At 56.4% G+C, this 19735-nt stretch overlaps 8 protein-coding genes across 8 annotated transcripts; 3 read left to right on the forward strand and 5 right to left on the reverse strand.

The window, feature by feature from the left end:
* Positions 1-459: 459 nt before the first annotated feature.
* On the reverse strand, positions 460-1204 carry GGS23DRAFT_523652 (uncharacterized protein). The gene has a single exon (XM_051514672.1). It carries the CDS (start codon positions 911-913, stop codon positions 518-520), a length of 396 nt encoding a protein of 131 aa, XP_051372694.1. The 5' UTR covers positions 914-1204; the 3' UTR covers positions 460-517.
* GGS23DRAFT_523656 (ARM repeat-containing protein) lies at positions 903-3451 on the reverse strand. Its single transcript, XM_051514673.1, has 2 exons — positions 3376-3451; positions 903-3267 (listed from the first exon to the last, which is right to left on the reverse strand). Exon 2 carries the CDS (start codon positions 3233-3235, stop codon positions 1001-1003), a length of 2235 nt encoding a protein of 744 aa, XP_051372695.1. The 5' UTR covers positions 3236-3267; positions 3376-3451; the 3' UTR covers positions 903-1000.
* An 866-nt stretch (positions 3452-4317) lies between these two features.
* GGS23DRAFT_523687 (cytochrome P450) lies at positions 4318-6401 on the forward strand. The gene is made up of 3 exons (XM_051514676.1): positions 4318-4590; positions 4705-6249; positions 6373-6401. The coding sequence occupies exons 1-2, from the start codon at positions 4453-4455 to the stop codon at positions 6238-6240; spliced, it is 1674 nt and encodes a 557-aa protein (XP_051372696.1). The 5' UTR covers positions 4318-4452; the 3' UTR covers positions 6241-6249; positions 6373-6401.
* Positions 6402-6671: 270 nt separating this feature from the next.
* Positions 6672-8723, reverse strand: GGS23DRAFT_604910 (MFS general substrate transporter; the record flags this gene model as incomplete). Its single annotated transcript, XM_051519677.1, has 10 exons — positions 6672-6848; positions 6910-7018; positions 7099-7341; positions 7421-7654; positions 7749-7890; positions 7950-8101; positions 8187-8337; positions 8411-8428; positions 8502-8551; positions 8623-8723. 10 exons carry the CDS (start codon positions 8721-8723, stop codon positions 6672-6674), a joined length of 1377 nt encoding a protein of 458 aa, XP_051372697.1.
* Positions 8724-9197: 474 nt separating this feature from the next.
* Positions 9198-11273, forward strand: GGS23DRAFT_523683 (Clavaminate synthase-like protein). The gene is made up of 5 exons (XM_051514675.1): positions 9198-9622; positions 9696-9797; positions 9880-10048; positions 10138-10261; positions 10357-11273. The coding sequence occupies exons 1-5, from the start codon at positions 9565-9567 to the stop codon at positions 11029-11031; spliced, it is 1128 nt and encodes a 375-aa protein (XP_051372698.1). The 5' UTR covers positions 9198-9564; the 3' UTR covers positions 11032-11273.
* On the reverse strand, positions 11274-13230 carry GGS23DRAFT_620879 (uncharacterized protein; the record flags this gene model as incomplete). The annotated part of the gene is made up of 3 exons (XM_051521138.1): positions 11274-12549; positions 12607-12688; positions 12740-13230. The coding sequence occupies 3 exons, from the start codon at positions 13228-13230 to the stop codon at positions 11791-11793; spliced, it is 1332 nt and encodes a 443-aa protein (XP_051372699.1). The 3' UTR covers positions 11274-11790.
* A 1425-nt stretch (positions 13231-14655) lies between these two features.
* Positions 14656-16390, forward strand: GGS23DRAFT_604913 (glycoside hydrolase family 128 protein; the record flags this gene model as incomplete). Its single annotated transcript, XM_051519678.1, has 5 exons — positions 14656-15033; positions 15091-15243; positions 15301-16001; positions 16063-16181; positions 16266-16390. 5 exons carry the CDS (start codon positions 14656-14658, stop codon positions 16388-16390), a joined length of 1476 nt encoding a protein of 491 aa, XP_051372700.1.
* A 788-nt stretch (positions 16391-17178) lies between these two features.
* Positions 17179-19510, reverse strand: GGS23DRAFT_596472 (uncharacterized protein; the record flags this gene model as incomplete). Its single annotated transcript, XM_051518484.1, has 7 exons — positions 17179-17842; positions 17945-18075; positions 18169-18213; positions 18450-18779; positions 18847-19217; positions 19279-19422; positions 19489-19510. 7 exons carry the CDS (start codon positions 19508-19510, stop codon positions 17179-17181), a joined length of 1707 nt encoding a protein of 568 aa, XP_051372701.1.
* Between the last annotated feature and the right edge of the window lie 225 nt (positions 19511-19735).

Genomic DNA, 19735 nt, shown 5'->3' on the forward strand with positions numbered 1-19735 from the left:
ATGACTTATCGTCTATATTCTCGGCGCTCGGTTCGTTTGTGCGGTCGTGGGACCGCTGGCGGGATTTCCGGTGGGTCAGGGAGGGCGGATCTGGTTCCGGAAGGGGCCGGGGAAGCCGCCGTATACCTACGGCGTTGTGTACGCGCTACAGCTGAACGCCATCCCCTTCTCATTTGAAGACGTCGGGCACATGTATATGTGTATCCCGCGCGTATACGACTGCCGTCATTATTGGTTCGTCGAGTGCGAGCCAGGGAGGCTCTTAAGCGGCGTAATTCTGCGGATGTCGAGTGAAACCACGCAGCGGGAAGGATACCAGGGTTTCGTGCGTATCTCGCGTCACCAACCTACCTCACATAAAGGAGAGGAACCCACCAACGGAAAAATGGCGGGGGTCTAGCTAGAGAAAGTTATACGACGGCGACGTGGCGTGAGTGAAAGGTCGCGCAGCACGACACCACGATCCATCAATTGGAAAGATGAGGTGGTGGTCGTGGGGGGAAGGGGAGTTCGCTAATTAAATCAATGGGGCTCTCGGTAGGCCCCTCGGATAAGGGAGGGACGGAGGGAGTAGACATCGGGATATAAGACCGAGATAGACAAGGCAGAGAGAGGATGTAGAGGGGGCTGGGAAAACACGGGAGCTGGCAAAGGTGAGATTGAAAACCTTGTACAAAAAAATTGGAAGAAATAAATAAAGAACTTGAAAACAGATGTGGGAGAGCGCTGCGCCGTGAATTGCGACACTATGCGCAAATGCGTAAAGCTTATACGTTGTCGATCCTGGATCAGACGGTAGAGCATTACAAGCTGATGATGCGGTCAATTTGAAGGGCCGTCTGACGGCACGACGCTCGTCCGGAAAAACCTGGGCGAGTATTTGGGTAACGCTGGGGTATCTGGGTATATACATCCGTCCGTCTATCTGTCTGACATCGTCTTCTACACACGGCGCACGGCCGAGCAAGATTGGGTTGACCACCGAGCCCTCTGTCCCCCTCTACCCGCCCTCCGCGCCCCTCTTCCGCTTCCACGTCCCCGCATCGCGCTCCCTCTGGGCCTCCCTCGGGGCCCTCGGCCGCCGCCCCTCCGGCGCGGGCGCGGCTGCGGCGGGGGCGCCGTCGACCTCCTTGGCCCAGGCGATCCACTCGCGGCGGCGGGCCGTCCACAGGTCGCCCTTCCAGGCGCGCCAGACGCGGCGGCCGGGGGCGGAGTCGCGCAGCTCGCGCTCGCGCGGCGCGAGCAGCGCGAGGACGGACTCCTTGAGGTGGAAGGGGAGCGAGACGGCGGCGGCGGCGGCGGCGGGGGGCTGCTTGGCGCAGGGCATGGCGGCGACGGCGGCGAGCACCCGGCTGCCGGGCTCGGACACGGCGAGCGCGAAGGCGTGCGGCCGCAGCGCCGCGACGAGCGTCTTGTGCAGGATCTTGCTCCGCGACGGCGTCGACAGCGCGGCCGCCAGCACGTGCGAGGACGTCGCGAGCTGCACCAGGACCTCCGCGGGCAGCGCCGCGAGCGACGTCTGGACTGCGCCGCGCGGCGCCCCGGGGATGGCGAGGAGGGCCGTGGCTAGCTGCGAGCCGTGCGAGGCCAGGGCCGAGTGGCTCTTCGCGGGCGGCCCGTGGCCCGTTTCGCTGCTGGCCTCCGGGGCTTGCGGCAGGCACAGCTTCGGAACGAGAGACGTCGGGTCTGGCCCGAAGGCGTCGACCAGAGCCGTGGTGAGAGCCCCGATCTCGTCCTGGGCGTGTCGGACCTCGCATCGCTGGAAGAGGGCCTTGATCGCGTTGAACCTCGACAGCGCGACGAGCTTGCTTATCTCGGGTAGGGTCTTCTCGACGACTTGGGCTAGGTCTTCCTTGCTGAGTCTATTCAGGACGCGGATCGCGGGGTAGGACGCAATGTCGTTGCGAAGGAGGCTATGTATGCGGCTTGCGAAGATGTGCTTGTACATAGCCTTGAAAATGCCCCCGGGACAGTGCGTGATGAGGGTCTCGAGAAGCCGTGAGCCGATGGGATCGTAGAGCATCGAATTAACGAAGTCGGATGCCGGAGTCGTGCTATCCTTTAGCGAAGCAGGCGCCCCGGGCAAGAGACGCGGCAGCAATATCGCCTTGTCTGACTGGTCCCTAGATTTCTCATTTAGGCTGATATCCAGTTCCAACATGAGCTGGAGAACAGGGTTTCCAGTCGGATGCGTGGCGAGGATTCGAAGCTCCGTAGGAGTCGAGTCGGAAATGGAATCAGCGATGATTTTCTTGGCTGCCAGAGTGAAGGACGCGGGTACGGCCCGGGGTTGCGAGTTCAGCTTGGCCGACCCGTCAGATGTCCAAGGGACTGTTATATGTTCCTTCTTCTTGCTGTGTATGAGGGATTTGGTCTGCGACTGTTCCAAAGGCCGTCCGGATAGGATGATGAGCAATACGCGGAGCGTGTGCGAGGCGAACCTATCGGTGAGTAGATAGCCGAGGCTGCCTTCGAGCTCGTCGAGCGTGAGCAGATACAACTCTTCCATCGAGGACAGAGGCTGCTCGCCGGGGTCATCTTGGTCGGTCGGCATGTCATCACGCTCTCCTCCCAGCTCTCTCGTGACAATCGGGGCGGATTGGAGGAATAGGGTCTCGCAGCAGTGGCTCGCGAAGCGATGCTGGATGAGGGTCAGGAAATGGCCGGCAAACTGGCCGAACAGCTGCTTCTTCTGGCGCGTGTTCGACATTAGTATCAGCCGCTCCATCAATCGCGAGCAGGACTGGCTGCAGGCTAGCTTGAGCTCCTTGCCCTGGGCCTCGGCTAGCACGCTGCCGAGATAGAGCTGGCGGTCTTCGTGGGAGGGGAAATCGTCGATATCGAGCTGCTCGTCGACGGAGCGGAAGTATTCTTGTTCTTGATCCGACAACATGCCGAAAAACTCGCGGTCGGTGGATTGAGGCCCGCCATTTCGCGGCTGGTATTGGCCGTCGTATCCATCTTGGAATCGCGCTTCTCGCTCTAGGGCCTCGTCGCCCGCCGCATCACCCGCCTCGTTCAAACGTCGTTTCTTGGTAGTCTTTTCGTTCCCGTCGTAGGCAGCCGATTCTTTTTCGTGCTTCTTCGCCTTCCTCTCGTCGCGGAGAGCTTGCCGCCTCGACCGTGGCTTCGGCATCGTGATGTCGCTATCTTCTACCTGTCCCGTAGCAGGTGGGTGGGAATTGTCGAGAGGGTTTGCACGCGAAAATAAAAATTCAGGACTCGTCACTCTCATCCGACCCACCTTATCGGTTTATCTTATCGGCGCTGTATCTTATCAGCCCTATCCCCCCGGTATTTGGTCTCGTCTTCAGCTGCCCCCACAATATACCTAAAGGCATATCCTGGAGACGTACAATGTAACAGGTACCATACCAAGACAGCTATGGAACTCCCTATCGACGGACTGATATACACAGTAGGCAGTATACGGATCCGATTCCTCCATTACTCAACTCGTAGTTGAGGCTTTTGCACGGCAATTTGTGATTGGTAGATGGAGAGGCGATAGCAGCTATGTACCTTGTAGGCAGGGCCACCGTGTGGATGTACCTACATACCTACCTACTTGTAAAGGTGCCGCTGTTCAGGCACCCGCTCACTATTATCATAGGAAATCCTGCGTGGGGACTAGATAATCCAGCACTTGGATGGAGGAACAGCTGCAGCTGTTGGCCGTCGAAAGTGTAGTATAGACGTAGCATAAAAAGACGAACCTGGAAGTAAAAGGCGAAGAAAAAGAATGGTAATAAAGGCGAGAAAAAAAAGGCTACCCTTTCGTTATTTTCCCCACTCTTGGCTGCTCTCGATGCTCTCCTGGGTTCTGCGTATTCGGACTTGTGCATCGCCGCCCATACGGTCGGGCCGCGTAAAGTCGATCGAGGAAACCAGGGGAGCCCGTAATGGGATGAATACGTTTGGACGTGAATGCGACGAGTCTAGCCCTTTCTAGCCGGCTGAAAATAGAAGCAATAAAACCAACCAACCTAGTAATAACCCCATCAATAAGCCTAGTTATATAGGTATATATATTGGTAAGACGAACCACCCGAGACATATCACCTACATCTCCTCCGTAGACTTCTTCAACCGGACCGTCACTGCGCACCCGTGGACGCGAAGGTATCATCTCCTCGAGTGTACGTCGAAGTTGTGAGCGGTAGGCATGCGATCGAACAACTGGTGTCGCCACCCATCACATCACCATCGTCTGGGCTATTGCCCTCGCTAATCCATAATCACACTGCGACACTGCGATACACATTGCGATAGGCGCGCAGCGTTTAGTATCGATCGGGGCGGGGGTCTTATAAGGGGCTACGTAGAGGGGGACCTGGGGCCGCTTAGTGTTGGTCGCAACCCAGGCCTGTCGCCGACCGCGAGTTCAGCGGTGGTCAGCACGAGCGTCAACAACGAAACCTGTCGACGGGATTCTGCCCGCCACGAATCACCATGGACTCCCCGTGGTCAAGGATCCTTAACGCCATTGGCGCTGTTCTGCTGATTTTCGCTTTCGCGAGGTTCCTCTCCTTCGTCACCAGCCTATGGCGGAACCGGAGCATAATAAAAAAATACGAGAAGATGGGAAAGGTGAAAAGGACCGACGTTCTCACTGTTTATCATGTTAATCCTCCAGAGCTCTCTGACATGCCCTAAGGATACTAACACATATCTACCTACCTCTGCTAACGCGTCTCGCCCTAGCCCATGCTCCCGCACAGCGCCCTCCTCGGTCATCTCCTCGAAGCTAAGACTGCCAGCGAGGAGCTTCCGCCAGGTGCCCACAGCGTCTACATCCTCGACCGGCTATGCAGGAAGCTGGGCCGCGCACCGGCTTACTATTTTGATAGCTCCCCGATGAGCATCCCCATGCTCATCGTCACCGACCCTTACATCGCCAACCAGGTTACTAACCATGCCGTCGTGTCCGCCGAGAAGCCCGAGAGCCTTAGTTCGTGGTTCGCGCCCATCTCCGGGAACCGGGGCGTCAACCTGTTCACCCAGAACGGCCCGGAGTGGAAACGCGACCATGATCTGTTCTTGCCTTTTTTCAACAATAGCAACCTGGACTCCACCATGCCCGTCGTCGTCGACCAGATGCTCGTCTTCCGCGATCTGCTTCGAAAGGGAGCCGCTACCGGAGAACTACTTCGCATGGGGCCGTTGACACTGTCGCTCATGAACGATATCACCGGGAATGTCATCTTTAATGAGGAGCTTGGCAACCAGACGGCGGGCACTCACCCGCTTTCAGAGAAGATGCTGCGCCAGCTCGCGTTGAAGTTCGGCGTACAAAACGTAAAGGACAACTTGGGCCAGCTCAACCCGTTTAGAGTCTTCAGCATGTGGAACAACAGCCGTGTCTTGGACCGGCAGATTCGGGCGCAGATCGCGAAGAGATTGTCAGCCTTCCGCGGTGCCCGGTCGCGGGGCGAGCAGCTAGCCTATAACTCCGTCCTCGACCAAGCGCTTGAGAGCTACTACTCCGAGCCGGGCCGGAAGCTCTCTGACCCGCTCGACACCAAATTCTTGGAGACGCTCTGCGCGCAGCTGCGTCTGTTCTTCTTCGCCGGCTACGACTCCACCTCGAGCACCATGACCTCCAGCTGTTACTTGATCTGGCGACATCCTGAGGTCCTGGCTAAGCTGCGCGCCGAGCACGACCAGGTATTCGGGAAGAACGTCGCCGCGTGCCCGGACCTGATCTGCGAGAATCCCTCTATCCTCAATTCCCTCCCGTACACCTTGGCCGTCATCAAGGAGACGATGCGGCTATTTCCGCCCGCGAATGGTATCCGCACGGGATCCAAGGACCTCGTGCTGAAGGGCCGCGATGGAACGGAGTACCCAACCGAGGGCATCTCGGTGCAGATGAATCACATCACCCTGCACCGGAATCCAGACTACTGGCCGCGACCGCTCGAGTTCCTGCCGGAGCGTTTCCTCGCAGGGCCCGGCGACGAGCTATACCCAGCCAAGGGCGCGTGGCGGCCGTTCGAGTACGGCGTGCGCAACTGCACCGGCCAGGCGTTCGTGCTAAAAGAGCTCAAGGCGTTCCTCGCCATCGTATGCCGCGAGTTCGACTTCCAGGAGTGCTACGACGAGGTCTTCGCCGGCCAGAACGTCGACCTGACCAACGTCGACCATGAGAAGGCCTACCTGATTGAGAGTGGCTCGGCGCACCCCCGCGACGGGTTCCCGTGTAGGGTCTCGGTGAGCGCATCGCCAATGTCAGCATAAAATGTGCCAGTGCGTTCAAACCCTACAATGTAATATATAACGGAGATAGGTTCGGAATATGTCTTAGCACATATCTACACGATCCCACTAACATTGAAACGTCTTGAAGCATTGTTGACCTTTTCAATCTAGTCCGTGAACTATCCTGCATTGAAGATAGTCCACACGTGTAGCCAACACTGGGGTGATTATTTACCATTATGAAGAATTCATTTCATGAAGATTTGACGGCGAGCAAGCCTCCGCGGTTTTGGGACGCCTTAGGACGTGAGAGGAAACCGCTTTAGTCTTTGATCTGCGGATTGGTCTCAACCAGTACCGGATCCTCCGCCGATGAACTCTCTGCCTCTTCCGCTTCGTCATTATCCGTAGACCTGTTGAAGCGTGTTAGTAACATGACTCAAGTCTCAGAAAGGGTCCCAGGCCAAGTCTCACTTTCGGCGATGAAGCAGAATGGCCGCGACGAACCCGGCCCATAGTAGTACGTGGAAGACGAGCGCGACGGGCCAACCGACCCGCCACCTAGGCGCGCCGTTGGGGCCGACTGTCGGGAACAGCAGCAAAGGGACCCAGATGTAAAACGAGTAGCCAAAGGTCATCATCGCTCCCTACATTCCATTAGAACTGCACATAACCTGAGGTGCTGGTTATGAATACGGCCAAGCTCACCATGATGAGTGCTCTCTCCTCTGAGTCAGCTTTCACCACCGTATTAACGGTAGAGTACAGGATGGGGCTTAAGCACCCCGACAAACCGAAGAGGTACCATGATACAAACCTGCGGTCAAGGAGTTAGTCCATGGGAGAAGGTCGAGTGAGGGCCGCCATGTGACGAAAAAGGGGGGGCGGCTTGCATACATCAGTGGTTTCGGGATTCTCCAAACGATCATACATATGTTGGAGAACACAATCCCCGCGGTAGCCCCTGTGTAGACGGTCCACGAAGGGTAGATGGCAGCGAGAGTGGTGCCAAGCCAAGACGTCACGATATTAATAGCATGCGTGACGGTGGGGAGCTGGTTGATCTGGACGACCGAGTAGCCCTCATCCTTGAGCCAGAGGTTCATGTATGCGTTCGGATACCCGGAGATGATCATACATCTAGATCGAAGGATGATTAGGAAGGTGATTAACGTCAATGGCATACACGGCGTGAGAATTAGGGGCGGACGACACTTACATGTAGCAGAATACGAAGATCCATATGTGCCAGCGCCGAAGCGTGCGCTTGAAGACGTCCAGCCCCAGCTTGCCCGGCTTCCGGACCTTGGCCTTTGCTAGCCTCTCCTTGGCGAGCGCAATGTCGCCGTCGGTGAAGTAGAACGGCTTCGGCGAGTCCGGTATCCCAGGGAAGACGACGAAGCCAATGAAGGCGACCGGGAGGGTGAATATGCCGTCGATGATGAAGAGCCACCTTCGTCGGGGGCGCATACGAGTCAGTCACACACACGCGATGGGCCGCGGGCGGCGATGCGGCATGGGACGAAAAAGCTGAAACCCAAACTTACCTCCAACCTGACAGCCCGCCCACGCCAGAGAGATTTGTGTACGCCGCGGCCTGCAGATACCCGCTGACCATGGTCCCCAGCGGGTTGCATATGAACCAGGTTCCGGCTCGCTTGAAGAGCTCGGGACCGCTGTACCAGGAGCCTATGTCTTATCAGTACCAGGGCACGGGCAACTAAGAAGGGGGAGGGCTTGGTGGATACCTAGGATGAAGTGCGTCCCGGCGAATACGGGAGCCTCCAGCATGCCTATGAGGAAGCGACACGCGTAGATCTGCTCAACGTTGGTGACGCGGCTCTGGGCAAACGTGACGATGCCCCAGAGGACCTCGAGGGCGGGTAGCAGCCAACGCGACCTACATTTCTCCGTTAGCTACATCCCCTTCTCCCTTTCCCCTCCTCTTTTGAAGGCCGACCTGGCTCAGAAGATCGAGTACTCACAGCTGAGGCCGCGATATCAGGAGCATGCCCGGGATCTGGAAGATGACGTAGGCCACATAGTACCAGACGTTAAAGAAGTTGAGCTCGTTTCCGTATAGAGCAAACTCTTCCTTGAGACCACTGACATAGGCATTGCTGATGTTGGTCTGGTCTTCGAGCGAGGTTCAAGAGGGGGAATAAGCCTCATGCTGCGTTTGGACTTGTGGAGGAGGGATGCTGGTTACCTAGAAATTTCACGAAGACTATATCAGGGTAGATAGCATGTCAGCCGTCGAGTTTCAAAGTCCTTTGAACAGTGAGTGCGGCTTGGCTTACAGCATAGACAGGCAAATATTAGGATAGAAAGATCCAACTTGAATAACAGCCTACAGTCGTCAGTGGCTCTGCTCGTATAACCAATTGTCTCCCGAGTTTCGACATAGAGACGGTTGCTTACTTTCTCTCGGCTGCAGGGTAACTGGAGGGATACCAATTGAAGATCTCTTTTATGAGGCCGAATAGGGAAAGCCGCTTCTGGCCCTCCTTCGTTGCAGCCATTTTCGCGGAATATCCAATGAGGTCCGTCTCAGTTTCGAATCATAGCGAGCTGGGAGGCAGCCTGGGTGGCTTTTCATTTATTACAATGATACGGGGGCAACCAGATCTCATATTTGCCAGGAAGCGGTTGGCGGCCTGGACCCTATTCGCATGGGTTTACACGGAGAATATTACCCTGCCGTTGAGCGATACCTCCCATCATGCCTGTCGATGTGACGGCAACACAACCTGGCATGGCAACATTGAGGAGCTTTCTGGCAGGATCATTGTGCCAAGACAGGAAATTGCAACACGAATAGAGGGATCTTATCAGATTATCTGCGGTGCTCCCTCGCGACGTCGCATTGGCCCCGTCGGGAGTAGGATGAGGTGCGGCGAAGCTGGCATGGCGTGCTCTCCGTACGCTCCGTACGCTCCAGACGGTGGAGAGCTGCCAGAGATACCGCGACGGTCTACGTGAATGCTCAATCATCACGCGTGGATATACCATCAACCCCGCACACATAATACCGACTCCAAGTTGCGCCATAGCCCCGGGGTGTCTCGATTGGTAGATGTCGGGAGAATGTAGCCTATCGGCCCAGTTCGTCCCCGACAGCCTGCTATCTACGTGGACGGCACAAAGCGCCTATTCGACCAAATCCATCGAGGTGGGATGATAAATTGGGGATGTGAGGAGAAGATAGAGAACGGGAGAGAGAATTGGTTGTGTCAAGCTTCCGTACTCGGAACGCGAGCACTTATAAGACACGCGTATAACTCCACAGTCCCGAATTGGCTGTAAGAGACCTCCACAGGAATCGCCTGTATCTGAAGTTCGGAGACAGTATAACCCAACAACATGCCGGGGCGCGTTGATATCGACCGCTACGAGCACGTGCCCGTAACCAAGGCAGATCGTAAGCTTCAGCCGTACGTGAGACGTGTAGCACCGACCTTCTAATCAAGATCTTCCGAGTTCTCTACCGTCAGTTGACTGGGCCGACCTCGTCACTCTCGACCTTAGTCTGTACGATCAGCCGGGCGGCAAGGAAGAGCTCGTGAAACAGCTCGATCATGCAGTTCGCAACGTTGGTGCGTAGACCGAGACATGCGCATACCGATTGACGTTACGATAATATGCGTTGCTCCAAGCCATCTAACTCGACGTGCCCAGGATTCTTCTACGTCAAGAACTTCAACATCCCCCAGGAGGAGGTCGACCGGCAGTTCGCGCTGGGACGGGAATTCTACGCCCTCCCTCTCGAGGAGAAGCTGAAGTTCTACAACCAGAAGGACCTGGAGAGCGGCGAGTACAACGGGTACAGGCCGGCAGGTCACCGGATGTGAGCGGATACGCCCGTGCCAAGGAGCCCTGAGTATCTCGGAAGGACAAGCCAAGCTGACATATTAGCATCTTCGGTCCTGGCTAAAGCCTCGGCAATGGCGTCAAGGACAACATCCAAGTGTATAACATACCAAAGTTCGACGGCTTCCACCCGCGCAAGCAGCCTGCCGTTCTCGAGGAGCACATACAGGAGATCGAGAGCTTCTCAAGGGTCAGCATGAGCAGCTGAATATTAGCGCCGCCCCCCTCCCCCCTCCCCCGGGCGACTGGCGCACAGAAAAGGCTGACGTGGAGAAACGCGAGCAGAAATGCCACCAGGAGGTCGTCGTCAAGCTGCTGCGGCTCTTCGCCATCCTGCTGGAGCTGCCAGACGAGGACCAGCTGGTGCGCGACCACCTGTACGACGCCAAGGGCGAGGACCACCTGCGGTACATGCACTACGCGGCGCGCAGCGCGGAGGAGAACCGCAAGGTGGCGGACCTGTACGGGCCGGGGCACACGGACCTGGGGACGGTGACGCTGCTGTTCCGGCAGCCGGTGGCGGCGCTGCAGGTGCAGAACGCGGCGACGGGGGCGTGGAAGTGGGTGCGGCCGCAGGACGGCACGATCACGATCAACACGTGCGACGCGCTGACGGCGCTGACGGGCGGGCTGGTGCGGTCGAGCGTGCACCGCGTGCACGCGCCGCCGCCGGACCAGGCCCACGTCGACCGCCTCGGCGTCCTCTACTTCGCCCGCCCCAACAACCACGTCGTCCTCGACCCCATCGCCAACAGCCCCCTGCTGCGCCGCCTCGGCCTCACCACCAACGCCTTCACCGACCTCGGCCAGCACCTCACCACCGAGCAGTGGGTCAAGGCCCGCCAGACCCAGCAGCAGCGCCCCCGCGTCTCCGCCCAGATCTCCGACGACGGCAAGTACACCTACGCGAAGAAGGACCTCGAGATCCTGCCCGGGCTGCACGCCGTCGTGCACAATTGAGGCGAGCGCGGTCGAGGAAAAAAAGGGGGAGGCTAGGGACGTTCAGGCCGAAGTGGGTTAAAGAGCCTGGTTACTCACAGCCTCGGTGTGTGTAGAGTTAAGGGGTACTTGGTCAACACGATAACCCTTCCTTCACACTCCATCGACGTAGACATAGCCGCAGATGTGCACATTGACCCCTTAGCGATTTCAAACCGTCTTGTTACGGGCGATAGGTAGGTATTCGATGCCGAACTCGTAACCGCGAAGGCTTGGTAATGCGTTAAGCTGCGAAGGCACCCTGCCAAGCCTTAACCCCTTATCCCTTACCCCTATTCAAGGAAACGCGCGATGGGGGGGCGAGAGGGTGTGGGGTATAATGTTACTACTTACGCTTAGTGAAGGCAAGGTTCAACATTGCGACAACAACTACCTACTAATAAGACCTTGAAGCTGATAGAATCGGAGTCATATAGGCACACGGCATACGACAAGAAAGGTGTCCATGTCGGGCTTGGCGGCTTTCGGCCTCGAAGCGCAGACAGACAGCGTGAGTAAACGATTGCCAGGGTTGAGTCTAATAGATAATATCCTACAAGAGCATCCTGCCATAGTAACCATCCGACCTACCTCCCTGTCTCAGTTCCGTCGCTCTATTTTAGGCCTGCCAACGGGCCTGTTCGGGCCGATCCGGCCACTTCCATTCTACCCTCCTCCCTTGTTCGCCCAGACCGACAGCGCTCCCGCAATTAGGACCAGTACCACGTCCGCGCCCTGCCTCTAGGGAACATAGAAGGTGAAGTGGAGGCAATTGTTCTTGCTAGCGACGTCGGGGACGCCGGAGCCGCCCTTGATGTACGCCTTCTCGCTGCCGAGCTGCTTGTACTCCCAGTCGGTCGCGGCCTGGTTGCCAGGGCCCTTCCAGTTGCCCTCGGTGCTGGCGAGGGCGCGCTCGCCGTTCGGCTTCTTCTCGACGGCGGCGGCGGGGGCGCCCTTGACGATGTCCTGGGTGAAGCCGTTGGACACGCGGGAGCCGTCGGTGGCGGCGACGGTGGCCGCGCCGTCGCAGCCCTGCTGCAGCGAGATGTCGCCGTGGGCGCGGCCGTCGTCGGCGGCGCGGACCTGGAACTCGCCCCACGTCGCCGGCAGCTGGTCGCCGCGCTGCACCCGGCCCTTGAACTTGACGTCCAGCGCCACGTGCACCGTCTGGTTCGGCCCCACCTCGACGTGCTTCAGCGGCCGGTCGAAGTTCGCCCCCGCCTCCCCGTTGCCGTTCCAGTAGTTGTCGTAGAAGAAGTACGTGTTCTTCCGCGGCGACTTGTTCGTCAGCTGGATCCCCGGCCCCAGCGGCGGCGCAGCCGCCAATACCCCGAAGGCGTTGGCCGCGTCCCCGTTGCCGTTCGCCGCCGCCGCCGCCTCCTCCTCGGGCGTGCCGAGCGCGAGCACGTCTTGCGGGGCTACGCTCAGTACGGTGAATGCGTTCGCGTCGACCGACTGGCCGGTGAACGGCTTGGAAGGGTCGGGGGCAGCATTGCCGTCCTGCGAACCGTGTGTAAGAGATGGAAGATGTGCACTTGGGCGAGGGTAAGAGCTTACGCTGTAGACGATGAGAATGTCCTTACTGCCTTTGCCAGCTTTGCTCTGCTCGTTGTCGGCAGGATTACCAGCATGCGGTCCCCTGAGTCGACATTAGCCGCAGTTCAAGTGATTAGAAATCGGCTGCACTCACCAAGCACCAACGCCAATGTAGGTGCGGCCATTCGCAAAGGTTCTCACGAACTCCTCCAGGGGCCTGAAGTTCTTCGGGGGGCCAATGCGCTTGACGTTTCCCTTGCTGTCGAGGAAGACGTGGCCCTTGAGTTGGTTCTTCTTGTCTTGGGGGAGCTTGTGATAGGCTTGGTTGCATGCCTGCATAAAAGTCTCGTGGCCCTTGAATTTTCCAGGGGGGTCCCCAACCTGTTGGCAGGTCATGTTGCCGCCCGCCCCGACAATGTTGCTGATGTCAATGGTGTCGTTACCCATGTAGCCGCACTTGGTAATTTCGCATTGCTCGCCGATTTGGTTGTCGTGGACAGCAATGATGGCTCCGCTGGTACCATCCGGGGCTTCGATCCTAGCTTCGCCATTGGCCTGAATGGTCAAGTCCTTGTCCTTGTTGAAGCCATGACACTGGAAGGTCTGGGGGTGGTTGGATCTGTTCTTGATATGAAGGTAATGCATATTCGCTATAATTGTCTTTACAAGTTTTGCTCTGATGCTCTACAGATGTCCCTGGTAAATGAGAAGGTGATGGGGGCCCTTTTATACTTTGATAACCATATGCCTTCTACGTTCCCTCTAAATGTGACCATGTGTTAATAACAGTGTCCATAAAACGGGCGAGGCAATACTGCCAGACTTCAAACGAATTCGTGTTAGGAGAAATCCCACGGAGGCAACTAGCAGCCGGACTGAGCCACCTAACTTGACCCTGTTGTGGTGCCCGAAGAGTCACGTACGTTCAAGCCAAGTCCTACGTTTAACTTCAGACTCTAATAGGTATCTTTCTTACAGGCACGAGATCCGATATTACGATATGGAGGTCAGAAGAACAAGGCTCCGCCGCGGAGGATTGATATAGGCGGTAACTAAGCTTACCAACAAGGACCCATTGACCAACCGAAATTGGAATATGGCATGGACATTGAGGTTGCACACCTGTTGCAATAGCCTAGTGCCTTGCATTCCCTTGCCGTCTTCGCAGAAGTTGGATGTTGGATCGCGAGGACTGGTCAAAGCCACTCCTCCTCGACGATATTATTGTATCTGGCCCCAGCCCCGAATTAGACAATTGTGCAACGAAGTCATTCTCAATTGATTATGTCACCCCAAGTATCCAATATCCCATGATCATCCGAGGTTGCGAAGCTAGGATTTTATTTCTTACCTTCTCACCGTCCCGGTGCCAAGTATAGAACTCCATGGTCAGCAAGTGGGCCACCTTAGGTGAACTCGACCAACAAGAGTCAACTAATACACTACCCGAATTTTCCAATATTCCCCAATTGGATGGTGAGATGACGAACCAGATCAACACAACCAGCCAGCGATGGAAAGTTATATAACAAAATCTCAAATACTCTCACTGGTCGAGATATGTTACTCAAGTCAGCAGTTATTGCCTCTCCTTAACCGCTACATATCTAATAGCTTACTACTGAAGTCGGCAAGAAACGGCGGAGGGCGGGTTACGCGGGGACATGTGCTCCTACAAACTACAGGAGGTAATAAACCAAGCTGAGATTTTAGAGGGATCGGAGGCAGCCAGTTCAACCGATAATATTAGCTAACTCGGTAGTCTGCATCGCGCCATGCCAATCCGATTCACTTGCTGGCGTATGCGCTCGACATGGTCTAGCCCAAATTCCAAGGGTTCATCCCTTCGGTGTCAGCTTGGGGTGTGCCTTTGCCTCACCTCAGCCCGGCCCACGTGCGCCCATAGTCGTACATGAGTGTGATGACCTCTCGAATATATAAGAGTATCTTCATAGCTAGCTGATGTGTCTTTGCAAACACTAAGATCAAGGCACTTAAACACTAAGAAGAAACCCCCTGAAGCATTTCCCTTATAAGATTTTTGACAGATCTTTGCATCACTATCCCGAAATGGTCATCAAGAAGCGGCAGATCCTCTGGGACTGGACCAACACCGGGGGAGGAGGAAATCCTGGCATTCCAGACAAGATCAACCAGGTCCCCTTCGGTGGCCAGAGCCCGGTTGCCTCCGTCGTCAACTGGAATGCGTGGGTTCCTCCTGAGCTCAAGGACCGGGCGCCGTTCCGGCCTATGGTCCGCGTTCTGGAGAACACAAGGGGTGGGGATTGGAACATCATCCAAAATACCAAGTACCCTATCATCCTCTTCTTCAACGAGCCTGAGCGCGCCGGCATCAGCCCGGAACAGGCAAAGGACATCTGGTACAACCAGCTGCTGCCCCTGAGGAGGAATAAGGGGAAGAAGCTCGGGTCCCCGGCCGTTGCCTCTGTATGCCCCCGAGTCAGCATACCCTATCGAGACTTCGCAAGCTAACCTCTCTGCTAGGATGACAATGGTCGAAAGTGGATCGAGAGGTTCATGTCCCTTGTGGCCAACGACCCCCCGGACTACCTCTGTCTGCACTACTACTCGAAGAGGGCCGACGATGCGATCAAGTACATCCAGGACATGCACAACAAGTGGCCCAAGCATAAAGTCGTAAGTAGACACATGCATTCAACGCGAGAGGCGGTGCGTGGCTAATGCGTTCCCAAGATGGTGACCGAGATCGCGTGCATCGACCGCGACTACAAGGCGGTCCTGGCCTTCACCGTCAAGGTCTGCAACTGGCTCGACAGCCAGGACTGGGTGTTCGAGTACGGCCTGTTCGACTTCCAGCGCAAGGTCGCCGACAGCTTCGTCAGCCCGGCGGCCCAGCTCATGGACGGCAACGGCAACTTCACGGAGCTGGGCAAGATGTACGTCCACCAGCAGCCCCTGAAGCTTCCCGGCCAGGCCGGCGCGTTCGAGAACGTGTTCATTTCTCTGGACGCAGGGGTCCTCGAGGAAGAGAAGAGGGAAGAAGAAAAGAAGGACGAGGAGAAAAAGGACGGAGAGAAAAACGGCGAAGAGAAGAAGGACGAGGAGAAGAAGGACGAAGAGGAAGAGGCAGTGGAGTCCAAGACTGGCAGCGCCGTGGCACACGACCCCGACGACACGGCGTTCCTGTCCGCCTCGGCCGCCACCAACGGCGGCGAGGAGGAGGTGTTCGGCATCGCGGCGGCGCTGAGCCCGGACCAGCAGAAGGCGCTGGACGCGCACAACGCGAAGCGGCGGGGCAAGGGGGTGCCGGCGCTGGCCTGGGACGGGCAGCTGGCCAAGAACGCGCAAGACTACGCGAACCACCTGGCGCGGATCGGGCGGCTCGAGCACTCCCGCGGCGACCAGCGGCCCAACCAGGGCGAGAACCTCGCATGGTAAGAGAACGCGCACACCGAGCAGGAGCCGACGGGTCTGACTAACCCGCGTGGTCTGCAGGTCATCCGGCTCCAGCCAGACCCCGCTGCTCCTGGGCACCAAGATGTGGCTCGACGAGGAGAAGAACTACCGCGGCCAGCCGATCGGGCAGGGCGATTTCGGGTCGTACGGGCACTACAGTAAGTCGGCCGAGCACGGCGGTATCGCGTCCTCGTCTCTGGAGTCTCTGCTAACGCGTCCCGCCCCCTTCTCCTACCTCCCAGCGCAATGCTTGTGGAAGTCGACCACCAAGCTCGGCATGGCCGCGGCCAAGGACGCCAAGGGCGGCGTCTACATCGTCGGCAGATACTCGCCCCCCGGAAACTTCACCGGCCAGAAGCCGTACTGATCTCGCGCCGAGCTGTCGTCCTGTGGGTCGAGGAGTGGGAGGATACTCGGTCAACAAGAGGATTTCCGTTCGTCTCTGCGGAGGTATTTTGGTGAAGTCATAGAGAGTTTTTTTTTCCGCTGGCTAGTTTAAATTGGAGAGACATTAGATTGGTATCCGTTTCGTCTCAGCCTATCCGGTCTCTAGCCTTGACTCCGATCTGTTTCGCTCCGCTGCGTACGATGATATCGGCTTTAGAATGGCCGATTGGTTGACGCGTTGTTTCAAGCTGTGACGTCCGAATATAGCGCAGCGCGGCACGGCACAGCCAGCAGTGTAGGGTAGGTATATGCTCAAGTGTCAACTTACCTGGCCTTCGGATAGGTTCCTATGTTTCTGCTTATATACAGCAAAAATGTAATCGAGAAGCGCGAAGTGCTTCGGCGTATATCATCAATTAGTGATCAATTGGTAAGGTTTCACCTCACGGCTTCCCCGAAGGATAGGATTACTTAGTATTCTAAGCTCTACGGTCTCCCGAAGTGGGGAGGCCTGGAATGCTAGTTACTACTACTACTACTACTACCACATACCTATTCTGACAGTAACCCGCTTTGGGGTAGAGTACAGGGGATTATCTGGGCTGGTCTTCTGTATACTCGGGTTCACCCCTTTTTCACGATCCTCGGAAATTGACTGAGCTGCCACGCCTCCTTCAACGTCTCCCCATATTCGTTATTGCTGTCGGCCGTGTCGGGACTTCCTGGGAAGAGCCCGGCCAGCCGGGTTCCTGTCAGCTCGCTGTCTCCCTATATCTTATCGAAGACGCGCATGATCCCCCCCTGCGTATAAGAGTCTCGAAAGTCTTTCTCGTTCTTGACGTTAAAGGCGAGTACCATCGAGGCGATCCCCGCCGTGAATGCTATCCCCACCGACGAGCCCGACACCGCCCCGCTGGCGTACTTCTCCATGTACAAAGGCCCATCGGCGAGCACGTTATCGCCGGGCACGAGAACCTTCACACCGCTCGCCGACATAGGCCGGCGATGCCTGTACCGGTCCGTAGCAGCCACGGTCACCGTCCCCTGGTAGATGCCTCTACGACCCTTCCCGACGCGGGCTATGTATAATCGACAGAAAGGGTTCGCCCTCGAGATCAGCGACGCCATCTGTGTCCCGTGCGGATCCGCAGCCATCCACCACGGCAGGATCCTATCACCATTCTCGGCGCCGCCCGTAACAAAGGAGATGCCCTTAGCGATTTTACTGTTCACCGATGATCTGATTCTATCCGCCCCGTGATCAATTACGGCAACCTTGATCCTTTTGTCGGGCGTACCGCTCAGCGTGTGCGAGCTGAGTTCGATGAACCTATTCTTAACATGCTCGAGCGTGTTATTCTTCTCCGTGTCCGGGTTCCTGAGCTTCTCAAGGAAGCTGTGACAATGGGTAAGATGATCGTAGAGCTTCAGACTGTATCGAGGTGAGCGTACTATATTAGGGGACGGCAAAGCCTCCTGTGGGGGATGATAACCCACTTCGGGACCACAGGCCCGTTCTTTGGTTCAAACAGACCTATCGAGAAAGCCCATTCTCCGCCTTATAGTTACTTTGAAGTCGTATCCAGGAAGGTTCTCGGAAGCCTTATATAACCTCTCCGCGTATGCCTCCGAGAGGGACCTATGGCGCTGCTGCAATTTCTCATCCTAATTACAGGCAACCAACGCAACACACCAGTCGGCGACTCGTCAGCGGAAGCTTTGATAGCAAGGTGGCTTGTAGACTAATTGAGTACATACGTATGCGGGGTGAAGCCAGACGATGGCGATAGTTACTTTCTGGAGCTGTTCCCATCCGCGTCAGCGACGACTAGAAGATCCGTCTGCGCCACATCACGAAGGTAGACGACAAATGCGACTTAGTTTGCGCATAAGAAAAGTAGGAGCAACAGGAGGCGAACTTACATTTTACAGCCTAGCTAGGCCCTATGCCGCGAAAAACGTAGACGCCTACATTCTACGACTTGTAGTATGCAGGCTTATAAAGGCTGATCCTCCCTACTTGACAAATTATATAAGACACTCCAATTGCCACTAGAGTAGAGAGTGATCTCAATGAGCGTCGCTGCGTGTTGACATCTTGTCAAGATGTCGAGGTTGATGTCGAGCTTCCGCCAGTTTAGCTTACCCATCTCGAACTTATCGAAGACAGCTTCCTCCAGCAGGGCGTCGCACATGGGGTTAGTTGTGCTATCTGGGATGTCTAGGCTCTTGATAAACCCGATATTTCGGCTCTTCAGCCATCGGAATAACCTCCACATTTCATTATGCACATATTCCTTGAAGTTGTCCAAGTCGGGTAGGCAGATGTAGAAGAGTACGTCCTCGAACTCCACGGAGCTGCCGCCCGGCTTCCGAGGCAATCTCGAGATCCGTGACACGTCCGAAAAATGTCTTGCGGAATTGGGGGCGTCCGACATAGAGAAGACCGAGCTCCAACTTGAGGACCCTGTCTATATCTCGACGGTATTCGGACGAATTAGCGAAGCTGCCCGTATTGTGAAGCCACGGCGTCTGGAATGAAGATACGATCGACTGGGGAGGCGGGGTAGATTCGGCAGCGGCTTTGTGAACGTGATTCCAGATGAGGGTATCATCTGCGTCGTCGGCGAGGGCGGCTCTTAGGAGAGGCTTAATGCGGGTGAGGTTGAAATCATTGGACAAAATGGCGGAATTGAGGCTCAGCAGATCGCTGAAGATAGGTTTTCCCCCTAGCCTAGAGGGGAGAAAATGAGAGGCAGGAGTAAGCTGAAGCGCCGATAAAAGACCGAGAGCTAGGTTCTGGAGTTCTGTGCAATTGTTCGTCAGCACGAGATAAGGTCATCAGTCACGTCAATATTTATTATGTACCTTTTTCGTCAATGTGATCAAGCGCGTCTGCCGCGCGCGAGATCCCGAGGCCTCGGCATCTCGACTCGAACGAGGAGCGAAAGGCATCAAGGCCGTTCCCGATGGGATGCTCGCGGATGATGTCGGAGAGGGGGGGAAGATGAGCTAAGTAGCGAAGACTACCGAGTAGCGCTGTTAGGAATTGAACCTATCCTTCGTTAAGTAACCTACTGATCTGGGGATTAGTTGTCATAGTGCGATGTGGGTTAAGTTAGGGTACCACTCTGCGAGCCACCCCTTCGCGAGCCGAGTATTTTATATAGGTTTACATACAAACGATTTATCCTCATAAAAAGCCACGAAAAAATCGGAAAAATCTGAAATTTACTTACGTAATGAACAGGAGCAGCGTGGGCACGCTGTGATGGAGGCACGAGAAAAGGACTGCCCAACTGCCAACAACTAGCCCAGTGCCGAT

The sequence above is a fragment of the Durotheca rogersii genome (assembly GCF_024521655.1).
Source record: "Durotheca rogersii strain YMJ 92031201 chromosome Unknown GGS23scaffold_8, whole genome shotgun sequence".
Lineage (NCBI taxonomy): Eukaryota > Fungi > Ascomycota > Sordariomycetes > Xylariales > Xylariaceae > Durotheca > Durotheca rogersii.